Here is a 16,196-nt window from a genome sequence, read left to right as displayed (position 1 = left end):
GTGAATACACACAAGACTATGACGAGGTTCTGGACTCTTAACTTTGATGAACACCATGCCATTTCCATCATGCTGCACTCAAAAACAGCACAGATGTGAGTCTGGGAGTGGCGTCTCTGCCGCTCTCAAGAGCCTTTGTTTGGAGAACACCCTGATTAACCCCCACCCTTCATGGTTCATTGACTCACTGATAGATCAAGTTTAAACTAGTACATATTAGCACATTTGTTACTAACAGAGGGACAGTTGGCCATTCTGTTTTACATTGCTGGTTCATTGCAAACTGGCGTGCTAAAAACGTCTATACTCTAGAGTATGAATTGAGAGGTTACCAAAGGACTGAGAACCAAATCAGTTGCATATTAATGTTGAATCATACTTATATTTTAATCTTAGATTGTCTATTTAGGGGATATTTATACAGTTGTAAAATTATGAATAAATATCACTTTGAGATTCATTTTTTCAAGGAGTTCAGGGGATTTATGTATGTCAGTTCAGCTCATATTAAACAGTTTGTCATAATTGAAAGAAGAGCAAGGTCATGATTGTCTGATGCTTTGTGTTGTCGCATTCTAAAAATGTTTTTCATAGAGTTCTTTGTAGCCAGTGATTTTACATAAATCTTTCCAGTGTACTATATTTCTGTATTACCTGGAAATGTTATTTGGGCAAGAAGGCTTAGACACACATGTCTCTTTTCTCACAAATAAAACTAAACTGTCTCCTTTTTACTTGTTTATCAATAAATTAATTAAAATTTTAGCAACTTAACTTTCCCCTCTTATTTACTTTCCTAACCTGGTTTTCAAAGTCTCCAAATGCTTATTGTTACAGTTCTTGTCATGAAACGTAAGTTACCCAATCATTTGGCAGTCTCAGCTGGTGAATTTTGTCTTAGCTTCATCTTCATTCACTAGCGCCATTCTCTTCGCTACCTATTTTTTTGCATTTTCCTTTCTCTCCGGAGATGATGAAGTGTGAGTGCCCTGATGGGGCTGAGGGATAGTACTGAATCCAAGTCTAGAAAATATGACAATTGAGGTTGCTTTTCAAGACCAACCAGTGCCCATGGAGACTAAAAGCAGTTTCTTTCAGGTCCACTTTTTGATTTTTATCATAACTGATGATTGGTTTCTGGAAGGCCAACTGATTTTTTTTTTTTTTTTTTTTGATTCTGAGCAAAAGGGGCAGTGTTTACTTTTATTGCTGATGTAAACTTTAATTTAGAAAATATTTCACCAGCTCTTAAATATAATTCTACTGGTTTTAAGCTTGTAAATACAGGGAGTAAGGATAAGATAGGAGTTGAATTACTTTTTATTTTTTTAAAACTTGGCAGTGATGAGGTTGTTAGCTTTTCCAAGCTTAATGTTTCTTTCAAAGGATTTAGTTGTCTATTGCACAACCTACTTTTTGATAAATCTGGTTCTTTGCGAAGTATTGGCCTTAGCTCTTTTGTTTTATTTTAGGAATTAATATAAATGGTTACATTTCTGGACTTCTTTTACATCACGGCAGTTTAAAAAAAGTTTTTTGCTTAAATGAATTTTACAGTGTTGATATTTATTTTCTTTAATACAGTTGGAATTATAGTTTTGTATTTTTCTTTAATTTTTTACTTTTAAAAAGAATGTTCAGTATACTATATTTATTGGCTATCTACTGTGTGCCAGATACTATTCTAGGAACTAGTAAGATAGAAGAGAGCAGAACCACAGAGTCTTTGACCTCAAGTAGCTTAGATTCTCGTGATAGTGGAGTGTTTGGTCCGTTCAGGCTGCTATCACAAAGTACCATAGACTGGGTGGCTTATAAATAACAGAAATTTATTTCTCACAGTCCTGGGGGCTGAAAGTCTGAGCTCAGGGTGCCAGCATGGTCCAGTTCTGGTGAGAGCACTCTTCATGTTTTGTCTTCACGTGGCAGAAAGAGAGCTAGAATGTTCTCTGGGGTCCCTTTTAAAAGATCACTAATCTCATTCATAATGTCTCTACCCTAATCACCTCCCAAAGGCCCCACCTCGTGTAATACCTCCCATTGGGATTAGGATGTCAACATATAAATTTTGAGGAGACACAAACATTTAGTCTATAAGAAGGAGAAATTGAAAAAAAATCAAATTTATTTTTATGTCAGATGATGCTACATACTACCAGGCAATGGGACGAAAGCATTTAGTATTACACAGAGGCAGTCAAGGAAGCTTCATTGGCTGTGAGGTTTTAGAAGAGAGTGAAAGTAATGGGGAAAGGGAGCCATATGGCTATCTAAGGGGAAAATGTTCCAAGCTGAGGGAACAGTAAGTGCAAAAGGTTGAACAAGAGAGTCATGTGCAGAGTGGACTCAGCAGGGAGCAAAGTAATGGGAAATGAGGTCACAGAGGCAGCTGGGGGATAGAGCATGAAGGGTCTTGCAAGCTTTGTATGGTTTTTGATTTTTATTGTGGAGAAAATGAGAGGGAGCATTTGGGAGTTTTAAGCAGAAGAGCGACATGATATAACTTACTTTTAAAGTGGATCTTTTGGCTGCCAAGTGGAGGTAGACTATGTGATTGGGTGAAAGGATGGAAGCAGGAGAAGAGTTAGCTGGAAATTGGCATAATCTGGACAAGAGTTGGTGACTTAAATCAGGGTAGGGGGAGGAGAAGTGGTGTGAAGAGGTCAGGCTTTGGATTTATTTTTGGAGATAGAGCTGACTGGATTTATTGACTTAGTGGATATGAGAGATGGGTATTGAAAGAACAAGTAAAGGAAGATACCAAGGTATTTTTACTCTATTACGAAAAAAATGTCAAACATATAGAAAATATTTAAAAAAAAAACCATGATAATGGGCACCTATATATATCTATCACCTAGATCTACAGTTCTTAACATTTTTCCATATTTGCTTCAAATATTTTATTCAGGCAATGCATTTTAAAGTAAATTGTAGACATCATGACATTGCTCCCAGAAATAGTTCAGTATGCATCTTTAAAAACAGACATTTTACAAATAACAAAATATCATTGTCCTACCAAATGAGTGAATGGTAGTTACTCATTATCATCTAATACCTGGTTGATAGTGAAATTTCCTTCATGTTTTCCAAAATGTCTTTTATAGCTGATTTGTACCTACCGGTGTCCAATCAAGGATCATTTTTTGAATTAAATGTATTTAAACTATAGCACTACAACATTCCCCTCCTCATCTTTTTTCTCTCTGACTTATGGAAAAGACTGGATTATTTGTGCTGTAGACATTTTGGGGTGCATAAGGAACATTTAGTCTACTTAAACAAAGATTATTGGTCCCCACTCTCAGAAATTCTGATTCAGTGGGTCTGGTGTGGGCCCCCTTTTTTTTTTCCTTTATTTTTGGTGTGGGCCTTTAATGAACTGTTTGGTGAGACTGGGCTGTCATTCTGGAGACCATACTTTGAGTAATACTGTTGTATGACTATTCATTTGCTTCTTAGTGGCATCAATTAACTTGTTTTTCTATTTCCTATTTTTCCTACAAACTGGATTTTCAATCTAAAGGCTTAATTAGATTCATGTTGGAAATGTGGGGCAAGAATACTCCATAAGTAGTATTGTGTACTGCATATTTTATCATCTCAAGTGGTACATAATGCCTGACTATACCATTATTAATGATGCTAAGGTGGGTTCCCCAAAGCTAAGATTAATTTTTGAGTCAAAGAGATGACACTTAGATCCCTCCATTATAATTTTTTTATTCGAAACTAGTAGATACTTTGTTGGGTGGCACCTGGGGACAAGAAATATCCAGTTCCCAATAAATATTTCATCTAATGGTTTTAACATGCATTGATTATGCTTGCCTGAACTAATTATTTAATTAGGGATAGATTATGGAGATTTTCTAATTCAATCATTCTTGCTAAATTAGTGATATATTTATAGAAAATATAAAACATTTTATAGGATACTATTTGGTTATACAGAAATATAGTGCTTATTAGAAAAGTAGGACGAACGCCTTATTTGTTATTTTTAATTACCAATTTTCAGAGTAAAGTGAACTTTCAGACTAGAGCTAGTAGAAGGACAAAATTGGCATTTAGTGAGATGCAGAAAACCATGGATAGCTACATCAAGTTTGGTGGGGAAAATCAGAATTTCAGTTTTGAGTATGTTAACTTTGAGTTGTCTCTTAGACATCTGTATTGATCAGAGTTCAGTTGATATAAAATAAAATACTTTACCTATTTTAAATGGAAAGTTCTATACAGATAATATTATTAAAAGGATAGAGAAGAGTCTAGTGTATCTAATATGCCGTTGGCCTACAACTGTTGCTGCATTGCCCTTTTTCTCTCCACCCCACATTAATAGCCTAATGGGACATTTTCTATGACCAGCAGACTACAGGGAAATAAATGGGGCCTAGTTTAGAGACAGTTTTGCATGATATAATAGAAGCGAGCTGCTTAAGTATTACCACCCAAGAAGAGATAGAATACTACTGAAGTATTACCTGACCAAGAGTATTCCTAAAAGATAGCAGGGAAGGGAAATCTCTGGTGGATAGAACTTTAAACAGTTGATAATACTGGTTAAGGAGCAATGGCTGGAGGTGTTGATGTACATCACTGCATGGACAATGGTTAAGAACTTGGCCAAATAGTCAAACTTGGAAGAAAAAGATTAGAAAGTTGGTGACAGGATGTATAAAGCAGAAGTATTTGGATGACTTTCACAGAATCAAAACAGAATGTGAGATTTGTGTTTTATGTGAATGCTCACCAAAGAGAATTTATTCCAGAAGAAGAAATAATCAGGTAAGCAGGATGCCCGATTCTATAAATGTTACCATCTTTTCAGAGCGACCCCAGGGCTTACACAACGAACACATAAACACAGTGTCTTCAGACAGGGATGGCTTTAACAACAAGCACTTCTGTTCATCAGGCTGATTTGACTATCACCATTGCTTAGTAATTTGTAAACAGTTCAGCCCTGAGCCCTGGATATGGCCCTGTGTCCCAGAGCAGCCAGTCAACCACTTGGTGGCAGGTCGATTACATTGGATCCCCTCCGTTGTGGAAGGTCAGTGGCTTAGCTTCATTGCTATGAATGCTTGCTTTCGCTATGGATTTGCATTTCCTGCCCATGATGTTTCTGCCAACACTACCATCTGTGGTCCTACTAAATGTCTTTTCAGTGAATTTACCTCCTATATAACACTGCCTTTGATCAAGGGGCTCATTTACATAATAAAAGTGAGGCAATTGGCTTATGACTATGGATTCACTGGTCTTACTATGTTTCCTATTTTATTACATTGCAGTCCACCTGGGAAACTATATCTTGTGATATTAGTTTTTAGTTTCATAAACATAATACGTGGGTCTATGAACTGAGAAGTGAAAGTAGAAGTGTCATCTCTTCATCTGTTGTGACCCACTTGTAATGTTTTTGCTTCCTGCCTCTACAACTTTGAATTCTGCTGATTTAGAGGCTTTAGTGTGGGAGAGGAATACTTTCACATAGATGGATATCATTGTTTTTTATATGGCCTAAGGTTAACACTACCCTTTTATTTACTCATCAAATATTTGGTCATCTATTCTGTGCCCTTCACTATGGAGATAGAATATGGAATAAAATCCTGGAGAGCTTTTGGTCCAATGTGGGAGTACAACTAATAAATAGATATAATTATAACAGCATAAGTAACAAGATTGGGATCTGTATGGACCTGTAAGAACAAATAAGGGGGAACTAACCCAGCTAAAGTCACAAAGCCAAAGAGGCCATGGTTGGCTTCCCCAGGGAAGTGATGACTAAGGTGAGAGCAACACAAAGAGTAGAGGTTAATTGGACAAAGTGGCTATGGTCGTGGAAAATGTAGGTGGGAAGATGGATGGAAGGGCAGGTGCAAGGACACTGTGGTAGAGCATGGTGAGGTCAAAGAATTGAATGAAGTAGGAGGATGGGGAAGGAGCATGAAGAACAGAAGGTTGGAGACTCTTTAATTATATCTCTTTATTTCACCTAATTAAGAGCATGTTTAAAAATCCTGCTTTATTCAATAGGATACTCCTTTCTGATCGCTAATGATATATCGCTACCTAGTTTATATATACTTAGACTCTAGCTTCATAATTATATTAAGTGCGCCCAAAAGGAAAAGAAAAATGAGAATGAATACATTCTCTGGTGAAAAATTGGTTTTGCTGATTTGTGTTTAAAATACTTCAATTTCCAGAACATGTAAGGAATGGAGTATTCTGATGAATTTATTTAGTTATCATTGCTATTGTTGGCAAACTGAAACTTAGGAATAAAATCCTTTTGTTTAAATCTTTTTGAAAAAATCTTAAAAATAATTTTAGCCCTCTTTCCTTCCTTATTTAGGGTATTATTTCACAAAGGTTAGATGGAACATAGAGAATGCACTCTCAGATACATGTATTTAAAGGTTACAGGTTTTCGACACAATGTATTTATCCTCACAAGCCCCAGATACTATTTCTCATTTCCACAAACTTCTATTTTTTCATGGTCATAATGTAGAAAAAGGGAGAAATACAAGTTGGTTTTTATGATGACATTTGGGGATTGCCATATGGTGCCTAGATGTATTCTTTACTGGGACTGAACCTGGTTGAGAAATGAAGCAGTGTCTTTTGATAACTTTACCAGGTATGATAAACTTAATTTTGATATTTAATCTTACTGTTGGAGTCCAGGGCTTAGAACAAAGTTTTTGTCCTTGTCATATTTTCAATAAATGTGAACCCTAGATTTATGTGCTTAGTCCTCCTGTGTAAAGGACATCAGTGCTGTCCTTTACGGCATTTTTTTTTTTTTTTTTTAAATATCTGCTTTAGAATCACACATCGTATTTAGTTTCCTCTCTTTAATCTCCTTCATCTGGATTAGGTCCTGTGCCTTTCTCTATCTTTCATGGCCTTGACATTTTTTAAATTAAGTTTAAGGCAGTTGTTTTGAAAATGCCCTTCAATTTGTATTTGAGTGTTTCGTTGTTATGTTAGATCCACATTACGAACTTTGGGCAGGAATACCACAAAAGCATTGGTGTGTTCTTCTCAGTATCATGAGGCATATACATCTGTTTGTACCACTAAGCGTGTTGTTAACTTTGATCGCTTGACTAAGGTGGTGTTTGCCATATTTCCCCACTGTAAATGGGAAATTTTTACCCTTTTGTAATGAGAGCAATAAAGAGGGACAGTGTTTAAGAATAAGTAAATATTTTGTTCCCCCAAATGACTGTCACTGGTGGTTTTAGCCTCTCTTGCTGATTGTTGCCTGAATCCATTATTATGATGATGGTTGAAAATAGTGATTTCTCTAACTCTTTTGTAATTTCTTCCATATTTCTTAGTTGTCATTCTACTATCAGACTATTTTCCCTTCTCTCCCTTAGTATGATATTTTACTGCCTTTATTCCATTTTGTATTGTCCCTGGTTTAGCCAGTGGAAGTCTCAAGATACTGGTTATTCTATCAGGATTTTTTTTTTTTTTTGTATAAATGATACAAGAGATAGTTAATAGAGGCATATAGAAAGTGAGAATGAGAAGCCAGAGGATTAATTCTATTGGTAATTGAGAAACGTTTCGGTGAAGAAGTGGTATTTGAAATGAGCTTTGAAAAAGTGGTAAAATTTAAGAGAAATGATGATAAGATGGAGTGGAAAGGAAAAACCTTCTGAACAATAACAACAAAAAGCCTGGTATTTGGCAAGTACATAATACAGTGGGTCCAAAACATGATGAGAAGGCTGAAATGGAGGAGCAAATCTCTGTACTTAGTGTTGTGCATTTGCAATGTTGGTCTCACTGCTTAGAATTTCACCCCACCCCTGCTCTTTTGCTAAGGGGTAGGATAAGGTGTGAGGAAGGAGGGAATTCTATGTAGTGAAAACAGCATGAGCCAAAACCCCTACTCAAATACTCTCTTTTCCAGGAAGCCTTTTCCATATTCCTAATAAGAATTAACCACCCTCCTCTTTTACACTCCTATGGCATTTTGTGCTTCTCTGTTAACAGGTCTATTCTGTCTTGTGCTGTTTCTTTTTCTGGATGCATCTTCCTCTTTTAAAGCATGTACCATATCTTAGTTGCTTTGCCCCTCTTTCCAGCACCCAGCACAAATGCTCAGTAAATGTTTCTTACCATGTGTGAAAGAGAAAAGAGGGAGGCAAATAGGTTGGAGTTTGTTGGAGGAGGGCTCTGAATGTCGTCTTAAGGTGTTCGGGCTTGCTTTACAGGAAGCAATGAGCCATGGCATCCCTGAACAATGCAGGGATGATCAGAGCTGGGATGGAAGGAGGAGAACATCGAAGTGCCCATGCAGTGGGACCCTAGGGGCAATTACAGAGAATGTAGGGATAATTCTATCACTTTCTCATCCAAAACTCTCTCTGAATTCAAAACAGCCTGTGCTATCAAAAGAAGATTTAATTACATCAAATATGATGAGAAATGGAATATTGTCTCTACTTGAGGCACAAAAAACTGACTTTGGTGGAGACATTTTTAAAATTAAAAATGGCCATTAGTGACTTGCTTTTTTTAACCTTGAATAGTGGCCATGTGAGAGCAGCTTACCATGAAATGGTCGTCAGCTTTCTTTTGGCTCCTCTGTCCCTCTTGCTCCTTCCTAACAACAGAAAATTCGCTTTGCACCTGCTCCAACTGGGTTCTAAGTGATAAACATCTTGCAAGCCCAGAAAATTGTAGTATCAAATCTCAGCCGCAACTGTGAGGCAGCACTATCCTTGAATCCCCGCTGAGAGGCGTTGCTTTCCTAATTCCCAAGGGAAGAGTCCTTTCTCCCCTGGCCCCCTTTCAGGCCTGAACTTCGACCTAAACCCTCTTTTTAGCCCCCAACATGCATTGCTCTGGCTGCTGGCCCTGACCGAGCCCTGCGTGTGCTCTCCTCCACCCTAGGTTCATCCTGGGGTCAGACCTGGATGGCCCTGAGGTCACTGGAGTACCCAATTCCAATAATGAGCATATTTATCCAAGAGAGGAAATGGAATTTTCTATTTGTTACAGTCCATTGCTTTTCTCCTTAGAAACAAATGCTAAAGGAACATGTGGTATATTATTTATGATTTGGTAAATATATATATATAAACATTGCCTAATATTTACAAAGTTTTATTCATTAACATCTTCCTTCTTAAGTGCTTTGTTATATAACTAATGATATGTTAAGAGGGACATTCCTATTTCACTGCTAGGAAATGTAAATGTTTTAATATAATGCCATGTTCAGGAAAACTCTTGTAAGAATATCAAATAAAAATAGCAAATATTTAAATAGGTATATAACATTCTAACTGGACTGAATATATGGTTTTAAAGGGAAAGAAAAAAATGCTGGCAGAGACTTTAGAACTTTGTCTTTATGCTTGCCTCTTAGGTTTTTCAAACAGACCAAAGTCATTAAAAATACTCCTTAACCCCCAAAGCCACAAAAAAGAAGCTACCCAGATCTATTATGAGAAGGTTGAACCACTGTTGAAGATTGCAGAAATAAAGACTGATGTAACAAGTAAGTCATTTTTAGAATATAATTTTGCTATTTAAGAAATACACTTAAGGAAGCAAATAACCCGAATTTGTTCTTAATCCAAATTTAGGAAGCTACTTTTCATATTTAAAGTTTTTTTTTTATGTGCTTCCATAACCTCTGCTGCAGCCAGCTCCATGATTATAATTTAATTATTTTGTTTTCCTTTTTATTATATTATTTTTATTAGAATATCAGTATTTTCTCTTTAGACCTTTTTTCAGACTTTAAAAATAATTTGGTATCATTTTAAAGGAAGCTGCACATTTTTTGATATCTTTATTGACATGTTTGCAATTTACACATTATTTCTGCAGTTTGGCAAGCAATTGATTTTTGCTCACTTAAATGTTTGATGTCTTTCCATGGAATCCTTCATTAGGTGGTTTTTGTTCTGACTCTGACCCCTGCTGGTTAGGTCAAAACTAAGCAGTTAAGTTGGTCTTAGGTGAATTTAGAGAAGCCATAAGCTTAAATTCATTGTCTAAAATAAGAAAGGTGCTTAGGTTTGTGCCCAGGAAAATAGAAATTTGCTAATGCTGAAATTAATAGAAAGAAGATTAGTAAAATCCTTTTCAACTTTTTGAATTTGGTGACCAAATTCCTTTGTCTCCTTGAGACTTTTTTCCCATGGAGAGGTGGACCAAGAAGGAGGGTTGATGCTATTGAGAATCACACCCCCAATTTTCCTGGTTTTATTTCTATGTAGCTTCACTAACATGCAGTGTAAATTTATAGTAAATTTTAATTGATGAAAAGTACTGAATAATAAGCCTACTTAGACAAGGCCAGAATGCACTTTGAATCTCCTAGTCCCAATCATAGGTTCCTGGGGAAGGGATTCAGAGTGGCTTGGCTTTGCTCAACTGTAACCACAGTAGAGGGGTCTCGCAATGTTACTGAGTTTAGTGAAGCCCACACCCCCTGGCTTGATAATGGGGGTAGAATGAAGTTCCTACAAAAAAAATAATAAATTTTAAGAAGGCAGTTTTTGTGGGAAGGCCAGCCATTCCAAAAGGCATCTACTATAATGGAGGTTCAAGAGAACTACCATGAAAAACTCAAGAGGAATTTCCAAATTAAAATAAAATCGTAGCGAAGAAGTTAACCTTTCATCTTTGTGGCTTTTGGCTTACTTAAAAGTGATTTATAAGAAAAAGAAACAATTCAGATCTGTCATTCTTTACCACCGAATATTTTCCAAGACTGGCAGAAGGAAAAGTTTGAAATTCATATTAGGGTGATACAATTTAAAGGGAGAAATAAACTTATTGGCAAACTCAATAACATTATTTCGTTTCATTGATTTAATGTCCACGTAAAACTACAGTTCAAGAAGCTCTTGCTGAATGCTTTGTATTAAACATTATGGAGAATGTAAGATGAATAAGGTGTACTGCCTGCTTTTGGGTGACCATTAGTTTATTACGGATTCAAATAGATGTTTACAATAAGTGTAATTTGAATATACAGAAAAGAACTAGGTGTCTCAGAGGGTGATATTAATTTTGACCAGAGGCTCATGGAAAGTATTTGAATAGGACATTAGAATTGGACAGTTTTGGAGAGTCAGAGAAGGCAAAATGGTTTTCTGTGCATAAGTAGCAGAAGAAAAGCAAGAGAAGGAAAGCAAGCTAGCAGGCACATACAGGTGTGGTGTGTGTGTGTTGCATCCACAATATCTTGGGAGTTCTTTCATAACTTTGCTCTGCCTTCCTCAGTTTTGACTTCATCTTAAATCTGGCCCTTTCTGTCATCATAAAATGGTTGCCAGTGTATTGGATCCTTTTTAATTCAAATCTAGTGGAATGGGGTGGGTTGTGTGTATGTGAGAGATCCAACATGTTTAATCTTGAACAAGGATTAAAGTGTCTTCCTTTGAGTTTGACTCTTTGTACGTAGTATGTGTACCCAACTTGGAGCAATCACTCTTAACCATCAAAACACTTCCCATGGACTGAGTGTGGGACCTTCTTTACCTAAAGGCTGAGAAGTCCTGAACTGATTCTGGGTTCTGTTAGGGAGAAAGAAAGGCTAATTGGCTTCTGGGAAAGATCTCAGCAATATACAGTAGAGAAAGTTTGAGTCCAGATTATGGATGGATCTCTATGCTACTCTCAGGAGTTTACTCATCGTGTATTGATCTAGAGTTGGCATACATTTTTTATCATAGTGTTGTAATCTGGTTTAGCAAAGATGATTCTGCCAGCAGAATAGAGATTATAAAGGAAGAGAGAGAGATTGGAGGATAGGAAACTTGTAGAGGTCTGACCTAAGGCAAAGGTAATAAGAATGTGTTTTCCTTCTAAAAACAGTTGTATTGGAGAGAAAAAGTACGTTCTAGGGCTTTCCCCCCTAAATTCGTAAATGTTGTTGAATATTATATTTAGTTTAACATAAAATAAAATTAGAATATTACATAAAGCAAATTTAGAATTTACTTATGTATTTGTGCAGAATGGCTAATTATTAGCTGCCTAACACTCCTCCTACAGGCAAAATTATAAAATTGCATCTTTTGTTTATGAAACCATTTTACTATATCTATTAGCTAAATATTTAGATAAAATGTTTCCTATTTTGTGTGAAGGACTGAATAAACATGTGGATACTTGAAAAGTTTTGGAATCTTCCTGCCTGTTCTCACAGTGTAGTTTTGTAGTTTGAATAAGTAATACATTTGAAACTACCTTTTATATTACAAAGTACTAAAGAAATATAGTTATAACTCTGTACATTTCAGCTTTATGAAATTATATAATAGTAAGATTTATACTTCCTTTGAAAGAGAAAATATCTTATTTGAAAGAATAAAGTAGAAAGAGTACATATTTGGGATGTCCAGTATGACTATTGTTTCAATGTATCTTGTGTACATTGCCGAGTCCAAATGGAATTTGATTACATAATAAATTCTATACAATAATTAATTCATTAGAAAATAGTGCTATATAAATGAGGCATGAAAAATTATAGCTAGATATATTTATTATAAAGTATTTTTTCTATAAATTTTGTTTAAAAATGAATCTCCCCACATTAATAAAAATACACTCCTTTCATTTCAGAGTAACTGGTTCTGAATATACATCAGCATCTTTAGACATCGATGAGCTGAAGTTGCATTCTACCCTCCCCCCTCTATTGCCAGTGCGGTATCTTGTTTCATAATGGTTCAGAAAAATTTCTAGAAGAAACTAGAACTGAATTATTTTTCTTTTTAACTTGTTGGTATATAAATTAAAGGCATGAGTCGTAAGCCCGTGCTTGCATTATAGCTGGATATTATTTCTTTCTCTTCCTGCTCAAACAGAACAAACTTTAGGATGTAATAAAAAGAACCTTTAATTACACCATTAAAGGCATAAAGAATTTTGAGGCATCATAGATTCACAGAATTATTCAAAGAACAATAAAGTGAAAAAGTCAAGGCAGCAGAGAAACCAAACTGAAAAGAACTTTAGAGGCCATCTAGTTCAATTTCCCGCATGCTACGAGTGTAGATATGTGGCATTCCTCGTGGATGACCCACCCAGCCTTAGCTTGGGCATGCTCTGGTTCAGTCAGTGTCTACCAGTATTGTCCAGAATACTGGTAGACATTCTTATCTTGAGTTTGCCTTTGTGTAGATTAGAAAAGGACACCTCCTTTGTCCTGAATTACAAAAGGATGCATTTCTGGGCTGATTCAGCCCAAGGTCACCTAGCAAATTGGATATGTATACTGGATGGATTGCAAACTTACCTGCCTCCTTGGTCAAATGCCTTTGTGCAAGACATAAACTGTACAATGTGGAGAATTTGTGAGCTGACATTTGCCTCCTTGTAATTTTAGTCTGCTAGAATTAATGTTATCTTTTACAGTAATGCAAAATAAATGGAATAAATCTGTCTCGTCTTTTGTATAAGAGTCATTGAGATACTTGAGATATAATGACTATTCTTGATCTCTCTTGTTTGTGATAGGCAATTCCATTTCCTTCAGACAGTCTTTGTATTAAAGCTGCTAAACCTTATCATGCTTATCATTATCATGGTCAAAGACACTTCCCTGAATGCAACTTTGGTCATTGCCAGCTCAGGGAGTTCCTAGTCATCAGAAAATTTTTACTTCCTGGCTGGCCCTGAGCAGACTTGTCAAGAAAGTGAGGTTTGTTGTGACTTTCTTCTTTTTTCTTTCTCTAGCATCATGGTCTAGCTTTTGGCACTTTTACCAAATCTCGTATTTGAATTACTTCTTTTTGGCTCTTTGTGTCTCTCCTTGAAGCCTTCTCTTCCTTGGAGATCCCTCTTATAATCCCTGATCTTGACCAGCACAAAGCTAGGCAGTTTGATGGAACTTGGTCAGAAAAGGTACTAGTAGGCTGAGGCATTACTCCCTTCCAATATTACCTGCATTTTATTAAAAATTCAGATAGTAAATGTTCTTGCAGTATAGCCAGCTAGAGAGAGAAAATTCTGAGCAAAAGGTTCTTTTTATTACCTCTTAAATTGTGTGGGTGTATATGGCCAATCCTGTTTCAATAATCAGATGTTGGGGAGCTGAAACTTTATCCCTGGGGACAGTGAAGAGTCATGAATGGAGTTTATATAGGGAAGAAATAAAATATGTGTTCGAGAAAGATCATTCTGGCTAGCATGAGATAAAGTTGAAGAGAGACTGGAAAAGAGACCGTTATAACACAAAGATGGTGATGACTATGTCTAGGGTACTGGACTGAGAAATGTTAGGATGCTGCAGCATAATCAAAGACAGAAACAACTGGCCTTGGCCATGGAGTGGTAGTGGAGAGTGAAGAAGAGGGATAATCTAGGAAGAAGTCTTTTTTTTTTTTTTGTCTTGAGCAGTGGGGAGTGGATTATGGAACACAAACAGAATAATATATTTGAGGGAAAATATATTTAACGGTGGAAACTATCAATAGATTCCTTTTTGAGCTTACTCTATTTGAAGCACCTATAGGACAGGGAGGTAAATGACATTTCAGTGTCTTATCCAATTATAGAACTTTATCACTGGACCAGAAAATGTTTCCTTAAGTCCAAATAAAATCATCTGATTTTACTTCAGCCTATTTCCTCATCAGCATTGAATATCAACCTCAAGACGTTATTCTCTTCTGGTTTTGTCTTCCTCAGGAAGTAAAATATATATATATATGTATGTGTGTGTGTGTGTGTGTGTGTGTATGTATTTCAGCATTGAATATCAACCTCAAGACGTTATTCTCTTCTGGTTTTGTCTTCCTGAGGAAGTAAAATATATATATATATATGTATGTGTGTGTGTGTGTGTGTATACACATGTATATATGTGTGTGTGTGTGTGTGTACACACACACACACACACACACACACTAAGTGAGGGATCTCAGCAGCAAGAACTGTGTGTTTGAAGACTTATAAATAATGGAGGCTCCAAATTTCCTATATAGAAAAGGCATAGGGTATCAATCTCAGTGGAAACAGAAAGTAGATAAATGAAAGAGGAGGCTAGTAACCATTTTTTGAAACTGTATATGCCCAGTGGTTCACTCTTTATGTTCATTTGGAGTGGCATGTTTTGAAGCTGACTCTTTCTGATTCCAGGGTCCATAATATCCTGAGTACATATTTTGATTTCCTCTAATGTATCTAAATCGTAATCCAGATAATCTCTATCCCTTTTCTCTACATTATTTCTCTTTATAGTCACTTACTACTACTATATAATGCACATTCATTTTTTAAAAATAGTCTATATGTTGGCCTCCAGAATGTAAACTCCTTGAGGCTAAGGACTTTATTCATTTTGTTCATTGTCCTAATATATTGTGGTCAGGTTTCTTTTATCTTTTCTGTCTCTTTGTTCCAAATCAGTGATTTCATTTAACTTATATACAATTTCACTTTTAAAATTATTCTTCTGGGACAGTTTGCATCAGGGTATGATCAGATTCCACCGGCAAGATCAAAGGAAAAAATAAACTATTTCAAATTTTACCTAAATAAAAATAGCATTTAGCCATAACATAATTTTAAAGCTAATTCTGTTTTGAATTTGAAAAGCTTTACCAAGATATGCTTTGTTATAAAAGCAAGACTTGATAAATTCATTCTCAGCATAAATATTTCTTCATAATATCCTTAATAATTATTTTTTTATTTTATTAAATTTATTGAGGTGACATTGGTTAATAAAATTATATAGTTTTCAAGTGTATAGTTCTATAACATGTCATCTGTATATTGCATTGTGTGTTCACCACCCAAAAGACAAATCTTCTGTCATCATATATTCAACCCCTTTACCCTTATCTACCTCCCTTCCTCCCCCTTTCCTTCTGGTAACCATCATACTGTTGTCTATATTTATGAGTTTTTGTTTATCTTATTTTTTTTTTCAGTTTTTAATGTGTATATGTAATATATTATTTTACGTTTGTGGTTGTAACTACTTACTGAGGTTATAAATGATCAACAATCATTTATAACTTAAACTTCCAAGCTTGTAGCTTTCTTCAGATTAGAATTTTATATAGAGAGGTTTTATTCATGTGAATATAACAGCATTTGAATGAACCGTGGGAGAATTACAATGTAATGCTGCTGGATACAGAATGATTCCTTTAGACACCAAGACTAATAATTTT

The 16,196-nt window shown here is 35.7% G+C and overlaps 1 protein-coding gene across 3 annotated transcripts in view; it reads left to right on the top strand.

The window, feature by feature from the left end:
- Positions 1-16,196, top strand: part of CERKL (ceramide kinase like) — a 93,787-nt gene that overhangs the window by 55,919 nt on the left and 21,672 nt on the right. For 2 of the 3 annotated variants that reach the window (XM_006921253.3, XM_006921252.3), the window contains exon 4: positions 9,416-9,547. The exons of the other annotated variant lie outside the window; for it this stretch is intronic. In XM_006921253.3, the coding sequence (XP_006921315.1) occupies positions 9,416-9,547 (132 nt within the window). The remainder of the gene's footprint in view (positions 1-9,415; positions 9,548-16,196) is intronic. 3 annotated transcript variants of the gene reach the window in all.

The sequence above is a fragment of the Pteropus alecto genome, unplaced genomic scaffold (assembly GCF_000325575.1).
Source record: "Pteropus alecto unplaced genomic scaffold, ASM32557v1 scaffold3, whole genome shotgun sequence".
NCBI lineage: Eukaryota > Metazoa > Chordata > Mammalia > Chiroptera > Pteropodidae > Pteropus > Pteropus alecto.
This window is presented reverse-complemented; position numbering and strand designations above follow the sequence as displayed.